The sequence below is a fragment of the Anomaloglossus baeobatrachus genome, chromosome 11 (genome assembly GCF_048569485.1).
Source record: "Anomaloglossus baeobatrachus isolate aAnoBae1 chromosome 11, aAnoBae1.hap1, whole genome shotgun sequence".
Lineage (NCBI taxonomy): Eukaryota > Metazoa > Chordata > Amphibia > Anura > Aromobatidae > Anomaloglossus > Anomaloglossus baeobatrachus.
Window position 1 is genome coordinate 178,420,445 of NC_134363.1, and position 13,291 is coordinate 178,433,735.

At 45.4% G+C, this 13,291-nt stretch overlaps 1 protein-coding gene across 1 annotated transcript; it reads left to right on the top strand.

The window, feature by feature from the left end:
• The first annotated feature begins 5,698 nt into the window (after nt 1-5,698).
• LOC142256193 (nicotinamide N-methyltransferase-like) lies at nt 5,699-11,741 on the top strand. Its single transcript, XM_075327751.1, has 3 exons — nt 5,699-5,867; nt 8,066-8,273; nt 11,318-11,741. The coding sequence occupies exons 1-3, from the start codon at nt 5,717-5,719 to the stop codon at nt 11,739-11,741; spliced, it is 783 nt and encodes a 260-aa protein (XP_075183866.1). The 5' UTR covers nt 5,699-5,716.
• The last annotated feature ends 1,550 nt before the right edge of the window (nt 11,742-13,291 follow it).

Below are 13,291 nucleotides of genomic sequence, written 5' to 3' on the forward strand. Positions count from 1 at the left end.
CACTAGTGTATGCAGGAGAGCAGACAGCAGCTGCAGAACTACAAGGCTCAGCATGCTGCATCCAGGACTGTATGCTGGAGGGAGAGACAGGGGGAGCAGAACTACAAGGCTCAGCATGCTCCATTCACTAGTGCATGTGTCCCCAATTCCAGTCTTCAAGGGCCGCCAACAGTGCATGTTTTCAGGATTTCCTTAGTATTGCACATGTAAATAATTTAATCACCTGCACAGTTGATGATTTCAACACCCATGCAATGCTAAGGAAATCCTGAAAACATGCACTGTTGGCGGCCCTTGAGGACTGGAGTTGGGGAACCCTGCACTAGTGTATGCAGGAGAGCAGACCGCAGCTTCAGAACTACAAGGCTCAGCATGCTCCATTCACTAGTGTATGCAGGAGAGCAGACAGCAGCTGCAGAACTACAAGGCTCAGCATACTCCATCCAGGACTGTTTGCAGGAGTTTTTTGTCCACCAAAAAAATGACGTAGGCTTCGCTATATTTTTGTATGCTAGCCAGGTACAGCAGGCAGGTACGACTGACCCCAACCCCCAATTGCCTATCTGTACCTGGCTGGGAACTAAAAAAATAGGGAAGCCCTTTTTTTTAATTATTTCATGAATTTCATGAAATAATTAAAAAAAAAAATGACATGGGCTTTGCCCTATTTTTGTGTCCAGCTAGGTACAACTAGGCACCTGGGGATTGGAATCTGCAGCACAGGTTGGCCCGAGGTTTCTGGGCCCCTCTGCTGCGAATTGCAGTCCGCAGCCGCCCCAGAAAATGGCGCTTTCATAGAAGCACCATCATCTGGCGCTGTATCCAACTCTTCCAGCTGCTCTGGTGACGGGTGGCTCGCTGGGTAATAATGGGTTAATACTAGCTTTGTTTTACTAGCTAGTATTAAGCCAGAGATTCTTAATGTCAGGCAAGTTGTACCCGGCCATTAAGAATCTCCAATAAAGGGTTAAAAAAAGACACGACACAAAGAAAAAATACTTTAATAGAAATAAATACACAGACACACTTAGAGACTCCATGTTTATTACTCCCTCTCATCCCTTCACGATCCTGTTCTTCTGTCTTCTTTCTCCTTCAACCCATGCAGCTCTGCTACATCAGACAGCACTGCATTGGAGGAAGACACTGCTGCTCCCGTGCAGTCTAATCACTCAGTGAGTGAGCAGAGGCTGTGGGTTGTAAGCGGTGAAGTCACTGCTGCCACTGTTGAAATAGTAATCTGACAGGTGGGTTACTATAGCAATGGTGATCTCCGTTATTCACCGGCTGTGGCATCCAGTCCTTGCATGTGGGCTGACTTTGTAAAGAGTGCCCACATGCAGGAACGGGGAGCCAAGCATGTACCCAAGCATCTCGCCGGTACACGGAGATGCTTAGACGAACACCGCATACCGGAGAGATGCAGGACCTAGCATGACGTCTGAGCCATGTGACCAGTCTGTAGCCAATGAGATAATACACACGTGACTGGTCAATGCGATGACGACGTCACGGAAGGTCTTATCATCAGAGCTGGTTACCAGGAGGGCGCAGCGATGATCGGAAGGAAAAGCGGCGGAAGACAGAGTGCAGGATGCGTCGCGGGGAACTGTAAGTGTAATGGCAATGTTTATTAACTGTATGTGTACATGTATAATGTGTTTGTATGTGTTTGTGTTTGCCTGCTATTGTTTTCAATGGGGTTTGAAGGTGTTCGTCGAACGTTCGTCGTGCTAAGCTGCCGTTCGACGAACCAAACCGAACTCGAACACTAGGGCGGTGGCTCAACACTAGATATCATATAAAATGTATGTCAGGAAAAAGACACAATTTAAATTGAACTCAAAAATCAAAATGAGAATAGAAATGAAAATAAAAAATATACTACAAACTGGCTTTTTATTTTATACTTTATATTTTATAGAGCCATATCGCTAATATGAATATGATTAGGAGTTATATGTACACCTCCACTAAAGCCTCTTTAAGTTCCTCAGTGTTCAGGTGCAATGACATTAGAACTATAGATTCTAATATATAGAATATAAAAAATATTTAAAAAAATAAAACCATATACTTTTTTACCAAATATATTTACTCCTAATTAAACATTTCCATACTCTAATTAAAATCCCCAGAGAATGCGATATATAGGGAGGTGTCATCATGAAAAACCCTTCTGTACAGTTGAAAAGGCCAAGATGACCAGTAGGGTCAGGATTAAAAAAACCTTTTATTAGTACATAGTCTAAAAAACCCAGAGGGATACACTGACTGGATTTTTAGAATAGATTGACCATATTAATGTTATGTCAAATACAGCTATACAAGGTTAAATTTATTCAGATGCTAGTAGACATGTGCCAAGATGAAAAGTCAAATAATTCTTCTGAGAGCCAGGTCATTTCATTTAGTGTCAGTTGCGAATCTATAAAATTCTGAACAATAAAGCCCGCTTTACACGCTGCAATATATCTTACAATGTGTCGGCGGGGTCACGTCGTAAGTGACGCACTTCCGGCATCGTAAGGTACATTGCAGTGTGTGACAGGTACGTGCGATTGCGATTGAACGTTAAAACGTTCATCGCATGCACATCATTCAGTTCTCTAGAATTGAACGTTAGGTTGTTCATCGTACCCGGGGTAGCGCACATTGCAGTGTGTGACACCCCGGGAACGATGAACAGACCTTACCTGCGTCCAGTGGCTCCTGGCTGGTAATGCGGAAGGAAGGAGGTGGGCGGGATGTTTACGTCCCGCTCAGCTCCGCCCCTCCGCTTCTATTGGCCGGCTGTCGCGTGACGTCGATGTGACGCCGAACGCCACTCCAGGAAGTGGACGTGCCGCACATACGATGGGGCGGTTACGATCACATACGATATCGTATGCACAATCGTAATGTGTAAAGCAGGCTTAAGTCTCTGCTGACTAATCCACCTGATGGAGGCAACTCAGCCAAGGAGACTCGGTCAGGATCATCATAGATGAGACCCAAGGCCTAAAAAATTCATCCACCGACCAGAGACAACTGGAGTCATGTGGCAAAGAAATTATAGATCCCCATGCAACAGTGAGATCGCAATCCCCACCATACCCCCATACATCATCTCCAGACAAGTAAGGCTGAAGCCTAAAGTACAATTTACAGGTTTCTTTAAAAACAAAAAAAAATGTCTCTACAAACCTGTCTGTGAGAGCAATATTAGGCTCCAGCTGGACCTGCCTACCCACAGATTCCCCAACATTAGGAGTCAGTAATTGCTGTTGCTGCTGTACAGTTGGCCGCAGGTCTGCCTCCTGCAGGGACAAACCCTGCAGTCACTGAGTCAAGGCAACAACAGGATCCATGAGAAAAAAAATCCCTTTTCTTAAGAAATAAAAACAAAAACGCGTTTCAGGTTTTTTGTATGGTTGGTAATATTGTCACACTAAGAGAGCACCTAGTGAATGGTTAAAGAGAAGAGAAGTGAAACCCTGCATCTAGGGAAGGATGAGATGGTAATCCCCTGACCAAGCCTACTGCTGGTCCCTGGGGCCCCTCACCACCCTAGACAGGTTCCTCACCTATGTGCTGAGCCGGATACCTGACCCTAGGTATCCCTAGTGCTGGACCCTAAATAGGCAATGGATGGGATGAGCTCTTCATCAACTCCAGCAAACACTAAGGCGGACACAAGGAGGACACATGGGGGAAAATGCATGAACTACTTATCCACAGATGACTCCGGTAGATGTTCAGCAAATTTTCAGCAACAACACCACAGAGAAGTTCAAGCCACCTACTTGCATCCAGAGCTGGAATGAACTTAATAATATCACCAGCCCGGGGAATATGGGAGTATTTAAGCACAAGGGAAATACTGATGATCAGCAGCTGGGTGGAAGGAGAGCTCCGCTAGGTCATAAAAGGGAAGAGATGAAAACCCAGCAGGAAAGATACCTGGTACAATGAATACTGACAGCAACAAAAGAACAATAGAAAGTCATGGATCATTTTATTGCCAGAAACCACATGACTGTCTGTCACCCGTGACACACTTGTGACAACTACCTTTCCTTTTCCTACTAAAATACTGCTGAATGATCCGTTTACAATTTTTGTTGTGTTTTATGTTAATTTTATATGTATTGCAGTTTGATTTTTTATGATCAATTTCTAGTATTTACTTATTGATAGTGTTCCGACATATTTACTGTATCTACATGTGTGGCGCCCTGGACAAGCCAGGTCGTCACAGGTACTACAACAACACACCCCACACCCCGAGATAGGCACACCAGTCACACACAAATCCTTGTTGCCTCCCTCCAGGGTCAACACCAGGTGGGGTGGAGCCAGGTGGTTGGCCCCACCCATCGAGGAGTTCACAGTCCTGGAGGCGGGAAAAGGAAGTCAGTTAGTCACGTTTGAGGGAGAGAGAGTGAAGTAGTAGTTGAGGAGCAGACTGACCGTGTCCGGGTACGTGGCCCGGGCATATACAGCAAGGTTGGCAGACGGTGGTGGCCGTCTGCAGGAGAGGCCGTTCGACGCGGAACCGTAGGACCGGGGCTGGGCGGTGGCCCACCGGTACCGAACCGGGGAGTGAAGAGAAGCCAGCACCAACCGGCAGGGCCTGTTGACCCTGACCAGGCTTGGAGTCGCCGTTAAACTGGTCAAATCTGTTAGTGACCGGAACCCCAGGGGTTTCCTAACAACTAAGACCCAAGTGAAGGCAACCGTCCAAACTGACAAGGGAGATACAGCTACCGCCAGAGCTAGAGCTCCCAGGGCCAGAGCCCGCGGGCAAAAGGGCTCCTCCGGCACTCATACGCCGGGGAGCGGGCTACCGGTGGGAAGCCATTGGAGCCGAACACAAAGAAGGTGCAGGGAAAGACAGCCGTCACCACCCGTCCGGGGCAGACAGCAGCAGCCGGCTGCAGGACCCGTCCATCCAGCCGTTTGTTTTACCATAGAGACTGTGTATCCATTATTGGCTGAGTGAGTACCATCGTGCCATCCGGCACCGCGCTGCCCCCGCGACCCTGCATCTCACCGACCCCTGCCTGGCCCAACTCACCTCACCAGGCCCTGGGACCACCAGCCCCTACCCACGGAGGGGGAACACATCCCAGCTGCTCCATAACAACGCTCCCGGGATCCCCGTCACCAGCAGTGGTGGTGCCCCAACCTCACCACAAACCGTGGGTGGCGTCACTAACCAAATCCCCAAACCAAACCAATCCCTTTCACTCACGGGCGAGGAGCGCCGCTCGAGTCCCCGGATCCGGCCCACCGCTCAAGCCACCGAGCAGCGGCAGCAGCAGCAGCCGGACCCGAGCAGCGAGCACAGTCAAGCAGCGCACCCCCCGCCCGCGACACATGTACTTTTATTACATAAAGTTGCCAAGTCAGAGCAGCACTAAAATCAACTTCTCAATCCCTGCTTCATGACTATGTAAGCTTACAGTATATTCTTTTATAAACTCAGTGCAGACTGATAAATAGACTTATTGCTTTTTTCCCCATTGTTCTCTTGACTATATATTTTCTTAATTGAAATATTAAAAATATTCCATGTAAATATATTATAGCACATGACTGACTCCTGAAAATACCTTGTGATATGATAAATTAAACTTACTAACTTTTTAAAATTGCAAATTTGATTTCTAATTATTATAAAAAGATCTTGAGTTTATGGAGAGTCATTCTGTCTGTGATACAAGACAAGACGATGGATACAAGAAACTATAAGCTCTACCATGAATGTGGCTTTGATTCCAGGCAATTTCTGGAGCAATATGTGTCAGATAGCCCCAAAATGGTTTTTGAAGAGGATTTCTTGATATTTCCAATTAAAAATCTCAGAAAAACTTTCACAGAAGGTATGTATTTTTCTCTCTTTAATACATTTTTTCATACTTTTATTAACCAATTTTTCTTAAAATATCAATTTTATCTCTTTGTGTCTAACTAATGAGCACTCACTACCCTGCCGTCCATATGGGGAGGAGAGAATAATGGGAAAAAACTATCCTTCTATCATGATCCATACCTAGCTCAGCCACTGCTGAGCCTTTGCTCCTATCATTGGGTTACAGGTCATGGGATGGGTTAATTCCATTCTGCCTTGTTCCGGAGGACAGACCGCTATATCCTGGTGCTGCTCCTCCAGAACATCGCCAGTAATAGGTCCTGTTTTGCAGCGTGTGTGCCTGGCTACCGTGAGTTAACCTTGATCTGTCCTGCCTCCCTGTTACCTTGTCCTGACCTGCGTCTCCCTCTCTGTACGTCCGTTCCATTCCCTGACTTCCCAGTCCTGCTTGTTGTTTACCCAAGTCCTGTCTGTCTGACCCCAATCCTGAACCGTTACTCCTCCTCCATTGTACGTTACTTTGATTTCTTGGCCTCTGACCTGTATCCTCATTCCTGACCTCAGCTCTGTCTCTCCTTTCTGCCGTTTGCATGAAATTCTGACCCTTGGCTATCACCTGACCACGTCCTGCTTTCTCCTGTACTATTGACAAGACCTCCTGTTGCATACCCATCTTGCTGACTACTCTTTCACCCTCTAGTGCTTTGTCTGCTTACTGCGCACTAAAGCTGTATCTCCAGCTAACTTCTGTGTATCCTTGATACAGCATGACATCTTTGGTGAGGTGATCAGAGGGAAACCATGCTGCCTTGGAAAAATTAAGCAAAGCAAAGCCTTTGTCATTGAAAATAATTAATTTATTTAAAGTAGAGCCATTTTTCCCTCTATAATTTCCAGAATCTTTGACTTCTTTGTAAGGATGATGAAAGGTAACTTTTAAATTTCAAATTGTGGAGGTAGTTACTTTGAATCTGCTATTACAGTCATGGCCAAAAGTGTTGGGATCCTTGAAATTGTTCCAAAAAATTAAGTATTTCTCCAAGATATTTATTGCAATTACTCATGATTAGTTATGTTTATTTTCTTAGTATGTATTGGAACATCAGAAAAAAAACAGAAAAAGAGCAAATTGGACACAATTTCTTACAATACCCCAAAAATGGTCTGGATATAATTGTTGCAACCTTTCCAAAATTGTAGGCAAACAATTTTGTTTTAAGCATGTGATGCTCATTCAATCTCAAATGTGGCAAGTAAAAGTTGTTGGCAATATGAAAATCACACCTGAAAGCAGATAAAGAGGGAAGAAGTTGATTAAATCTTTGCATTGTGTGTCTGTGTGTGCCACACTAAGCATGGAAAACAGAAAGGGGAGGGGAATATAACTGTCTGATGACTTGAGATACAAAAATGTTGGAAAATATCAACACTCTCAAGGTTACAATTCCATGTCCAGAGATTTCAATGTCCCTTTATAAATGATGCACAATATATATATAAGAATATAATATCCCATGGCACTGTAGATAATCTCTGTAGACCTGAAAGGCAGAGAAAAATTGATGAAAGGTTGTAACACAGGATAGTCCGGATGGTGGATAGGTAGTCTCAATCAACTTCCAAAGAAATTCAAGCTGAGCTGCAGGCTCAGGGGGCATCAGTGTAAGTGCGAACAATCCATCCACATCTGAATGAGATGAAACGCTATGGAGGAGACCCAGGAGGACCCCACTGCTGACACATAGACATAAAAAAGCTAGGATCTTAATCATATTGGAGAGATCTTAAAATTATCGTATGTGAAAAAGTCCATGCGATCATAATATTACGTTTTTTTTAAATCATTTAACTGCCAAAAAGAAAAAAAAAGCCTTTCTGTTGGTCACCAAACTTCTATAAGAAATACAATAAAAAACAACCAAAATGTTATATGTAACCTAACATTGCATCAATAAAATCAGTTCCAGCCATATGTGATACTATGTGCAGCAAGTGGCCACTGCAGACAGGAGAAGGTGATGAGAATGCGCCTGCACACACATCAATGTAAGGGGAAAGTGCAAAAGATTGCAACTGACAAGGTGGAAGAATGCACTGAGACCTTGACTACTTTGAAGTCCCCTTATTTACATATCTGATAAAATGTTTTTTGTTCTTTTTTAATATATAAAAACATCAGATTTTGAATATTTGGATTTTTTTCTGCAGGTCATATTACAGGAGACGTCTTGATTGACCTCAGTACTGGCTCTGTGGTTCACCATCTATTTGCAGCCTGTGACTTCTTCAAACACATCATAGTGCTGAAGGCCAGAGACAGATGCATCATGGAGCTGAAGAGATGGGTGGACGAACGTACGGGAGCGTTTCATTGGGGCCATGCCACAAAACTTCATGTGGACACTGAAGAAGACAGGTGAGATGAGAAGGAGGAATGAGGCAGATATACTATCCAGAAAGTGCTGATTGTAGCCTTTTTGGTGCTTTGGGGCCCAAAGTTAAAATGGTTTTCTGGTGAAAACAAGTTAGCAGATAATCAAAGGATAGGTGATGACCTATTGATGAGTGCAAGTCCGACCACTGGGATCTCATCCAGAACAGGGCACTTGTATCCTCGTTAGAATGGAGCAGCACTGCGCATGCGTCAATAATTTCCTTGGGTTGCCAAGTACTGGGCTTTATCCAGTAGCCCCATAGGAAATGAATAGTGTGGTGGATGGGCATCCAAACTGCTGCTCAACTTTTAATTAGAATAAATATTACCTGTTCTGCCAATTGGTGTACTTTCCATTGATTAGATTTCTACAGATTAAATTAATATCACCTATTATGTGCATAAGTGATAATTTATTATGACCAAACAACCATGTCAAGTGGTGCACATCCACTAAGATACTATTGGGGTTGCATAAGCCTGAGTAGAATTATTGTTATTATTTATTATTATAGAGCCATTTTTCCATGGCACTTTATATGTGAAAAGAGGTGCACATAATAGGGACAAGTACAATAATCATGAACAATACAAGGCATAGACAGGTACAGGAAGAGAGCAGACCCTGCCCTCAAAAAGGAGAGAGGACCCTGCCCTCGAGAAGGAGAAAAAACCCTGCCCTCGAGGAGGAGAGAGGACCCTGCCCTCAAGGAGGAGAGAGGACCCTGCCCTTGAGGAGGAGAGAGGATCCTGCCCTCGAGGAGGAGAGAGGACCTTGCTCACAAGGAGAAGAGAGGACCCTGCCCTCAAGGAAGAGATAGGACCCTGCCCTTGAGGAGGAGAAAGGACCCTGCCCTCAAGAAGGAGAGAGGACCCTGCCCTCGAGGAGGAGCGAGGACCCTGCCCTCAAGGAGGAGAGAGGACCCTGCCCTCGAGAAGGAGAGAGGACTCTGCCCTCGAGGGCTCACAATCTACAGGAGATGTGTGAGGATACGGTAGGTGAGGGTAGAGCTGGTGATGCAGCGCTATATCAGATTGAGGGTTACTGAATGTTGTAGGCTTGTCGGAAGAGGTGGGTCTTCAGGTTCCTTTTGAAGCTTGTCAAGGTAGGTGAGAGTCTGATATAATGTGGTAGAGCGTTCCAGAGTATGGGGGAGGCACGGGAGAAATCTTGGATGAGGTGGTGGGAAGTGCAGATGAAAGGGGAGTAGAGAAGGTAATCTTGTGAGGATTGTAGGTTTTGTGCTGGTAGGTATCGGGTGACTAAGGGGGGCTTTACACGTTGCGACATCGCTTCCGAAATATTGTCGGGGTCACGTCATTAGTGACGCACATCCGGCGCCGGTAACGATATTGCAACGTGTAAATCCTAGATGCACCAATAAACAATCGCAAAAGCGTCGAAAATCGGTGATCTGTGTAGCGTCGGTCATTTTCATAATGTCGGGTCAAACGCAGGTATGATGTTTGTCGCTCCTGCGGCAGCACACATCGCTGTGTGTAAACCCGCAGGAGCGACAAACATCTCCTTACCTGCGTCCCAACGGCAATGCAAAAGCGAGAAGGTGGGTGGGCTATTATGTCCCGCTCATCTCCGCCCCTCCGCTTCTATTGGCCGGCCGATTAGTGACGTCGCGGTGACGTCGCTGTGATGCCAAACGCACCTCCCCCTTGAAGGAGGGATAGTTTGGCAGTCACAGCGACATCGCCGAGCAGGTATGTGCGTGTGAAGCTGCCGTAGCGATAATGTTCACTACGGCAGCAATCACCACATATAGCATGTGCGACTGGGGCGGGTATTATCGCGCTCGTCATCGCTAGCCGACGCTAGTGATGTCGCAACGTGTAAAGTACACCTAAAAGCCGCTTTACACGCTGCAATATTGTGACCGATATCGCCAGCGTGTCTACCCGCCCCCATCGGTTGTGCGATACAGGCAAATCGCTGCCCGTATCGCACAACATCGCCCGGACCCGTCACACTACTTACCTGCCCTGTGATGCCGCTGTGACCGGCGAAACGCCTCCTTTCTAAGGGTGCGATTCGTTCAGCGTCACAGCAACCTCACAGCAGCGTCACTGAACCGCCGCCCAATAGAAGCGGAGGGGCGGAGATGAGCGGGACGAACATTCCGCCCACCTCCTTCCTCCCGCATTGTGGCCGGGAGGAAGGTAAGGAGAGGTTCCTCGTCCCTGCGGTGTCACACGGAGCGATGTGTGCTGCCGCAGGAACGAGGAACAATTTCGTTACTGCTGCAGTAACGATATTTGAGAATGGACCCCCATGTCACCGATGAGCGATTTTGCATGTTTTTGCGACGATGCAAAATCGCTCATAGGTGTCACACGCAACGTCATCGCTAAAGCGACCGGATGTGCGTCACAAATTCCGTGACCCCAATGAGATCGCTTGAGCAATGTTGTAGCGTTTAAAGCCCGCTTTAGTCACAGATGTAAGGAGGAGACAGGTTGTGGATGGCTTTGTATGTCATGATAATACAAGCAAAAATGTAAGTATTGGGCTAAAAAAATATTTTATTGAAAAATATTAAAACAGTAGAATATTTTGTTAAAAAAATCCAGAAATACAAAAACTGCACGAAAATGCCAGGGGCAGGTAGTATTAAATGCATCAGATAACATATAGTGAAAAATTACAAAAATATTAAATAGAAAAATACAAAAATTATGAAAAATAATAATGGTCAGAAGTCTGGCACAATATAATCCATAAGTAGGTATAGATCCATATAAGCACAGTATGTATTCAGTAAGCAAGGGACCCTGTATAGAGGTAAATAGGCAAGTGTTCAGAAGAACAAGGTCAAAGTGCAAAGTGCCAAGGTGCCTGAACAAAAAATGAAAGTACACTTACTTATTGGAACAAAGAAACCACCGGTCCCGGCAGCCCCATGTGCATTGAAAGATACTAGACCAGAGCTAACTACTCATCTCATACTCATTTTACCCATTGGATTATGACTCTGGAACAATCGCTTTCTCCATTTTTTTTCCATTTCTTACAGTTACAAGTTACAGGAAAAAGAAGAAAAAATGAGATCAGCCCTTCAACATATTGTCAAATGTGACTTCGAGAAAGAAAATATGATGGATCCCATCATCTTACCTCCAGCAGATTATATCATCTCTTTTGGGCTTCTGGATGTTCTCTGCAAAGACCGAGATAATTACATGAGATATCTCAGGAAGTTCTCATCTTTGCTGAAACCTGGAGGACACTTTGTAATAGTTGGGTGTTTAGATACAACATATTACATAGTCGGGAAAGAGAAGTTCCATTATTTTAGTTATGATGAAGAGTTTGTCAGGAAAGCTCTGGTTGGAGAAGGTTTTATCATTGACCGCTGTGAGGTTAAGATGAGAATGGGTGTGAGTGATCTTTGTGACTATAAGGGTGTCATATTTGTTGTAGCTCACAGAGAGAAATAGGTCTGAGTAGAAATAATAAAAAGAAAAAGTTGGGCCATAAAAGTAAATTATGGCTTATCCACAAATTGGAAACTTGTGATCACTGAAATCAGAAGACTTAGGCGGGCTTTGCACGTTGCGACATCGGTAACAATGTGTTACCGATGCTGCAGCGATAGTCCCGCCCCCGTCGCACGTGCGATATCTAGTGAAAGCTGCCGTAGCGATTATTATCGCTACGGCAGTTTCACATGCACATACCTGCCGTGCGACGTCCCTCTGGCCGACGACCCGCCTCCTTCCTTAGGGGGCGGGTCGCGCGGCGTCACAGTGACGTCACACGGCAGGCGGCCAATTGAAGCGGAGGGGCGGAGATGAGCAGGATGTAAACATCCCGCCCACCTCCGTCCTTCTCATTGCAGCCGGCGGCAGGTAAGGTGAAGTTCCTCGCTCCTGCGGCTTTACACATAGCGATGTGTGCTGCCACAAAAACGAGGAACAACATCGTACCTGTCGCACCATCGGCATTATGGAAATGTCGGAGGCTGCAGCGATGATACGATAACGACGCTTTTGCGCTCGTTCATCGTATCAAAAAGGTTTTACACGTTGCGATATCGACTGCGACGCCGGATGTGCGTCACTTTCGATTTGACCCCATCGACATCGCACGTGCAATGTCGCAACGTGCAAAGCCGCCCTTAAACTCATGATGATCCCATGAGCGATGATCCGACATACAGTGGAGTACCCACCATTGCTCCATTTACTGTCTGTGAAAGTGGTGGTTATAGTTGACTGTCATAAACAATGAATGAGATGATATGGAACCACTGCGCCTTTCAAATTTTCAGCAAGTTGTTGCCTGCATACCTCCTTTTAGGTTTGCATGTATTTTGTTAGTAACATGCCTCCAAAATCCTTAAATTATGCAGTTACATTAAAAAGAAAATCCAAAATTCGTCTTGTAAGAGTTTCATAATATTTCTTTATGGCAATTACATCCTTTTTTATCTTATAACAGAGATTAAAATTGTCTTCTTGGTTGGGTATTGTTGCGTCTTCATTTTTGGAACCTTTATGTAGAATAATAATTGTGTGAAATAAAAATGGTGCCAGAAACTAATGTGATGATCTAAGAGATCACATGTTGACATGAGCAATACAAAGGTTTGGTTGTTCAATGGTCATACCAAGCACAGACTTTTTAAAAAAAATAAAAACCCAGAGTTCGGGTTCGGAGATCGGGCGCTTTATGTATGCAAACCACTGAAGTAAGCATCGCTGTGCTCAGGTACTCTCAGTGCTCAGCCCGGTGCGAGCCGCTTGCAGTGTTTGATCAGCGTGAACTGGGAGCAACAACAGCGTGATCAGATGTGGTGTGCATCCCCAAAAAATAGAAGACTCCACCCACCCTTGGAAGTATTCTGTTTGTGGCTGGCTGCATGTGGGCGGAGACCTGAACGACCCAATTAGTGAACCTGCCCCGCTGTGATAAAGAGCAGCGTGCCCTCCAGACCCATAATCGGTGCAGGGGAGCAGCCCGTCATGTGCCACCCATGATGGGCATA

What these genes read in the sequence shown, in the direction of transcription:
- LOC142256193 (XM_075327751.1), top strand. Translation starts at nt 5,717, where the DNA reads ATGGATACAAGAAACTATAAGCTCTACCATGAATGTGGCTTTGATTCC. An exon ending in CAGAAAAACTTTCACAGAAG is followed by an intron (nt 5,868 to 8,065) that starts GTATGTATTTTT and finishes TTTTTTCTGCAG; the next exon opens with GTCATATTACAGGAGACGTC. An exon ending in GTGGACACTGAAGAAGACAG is followed by an intron (nt 8,274 to 11,317) that starts GTGAGATGAGAA and finishes CATTTCTTACAG; the next exon opens with TTACAAGTTACAGGAAAAAG.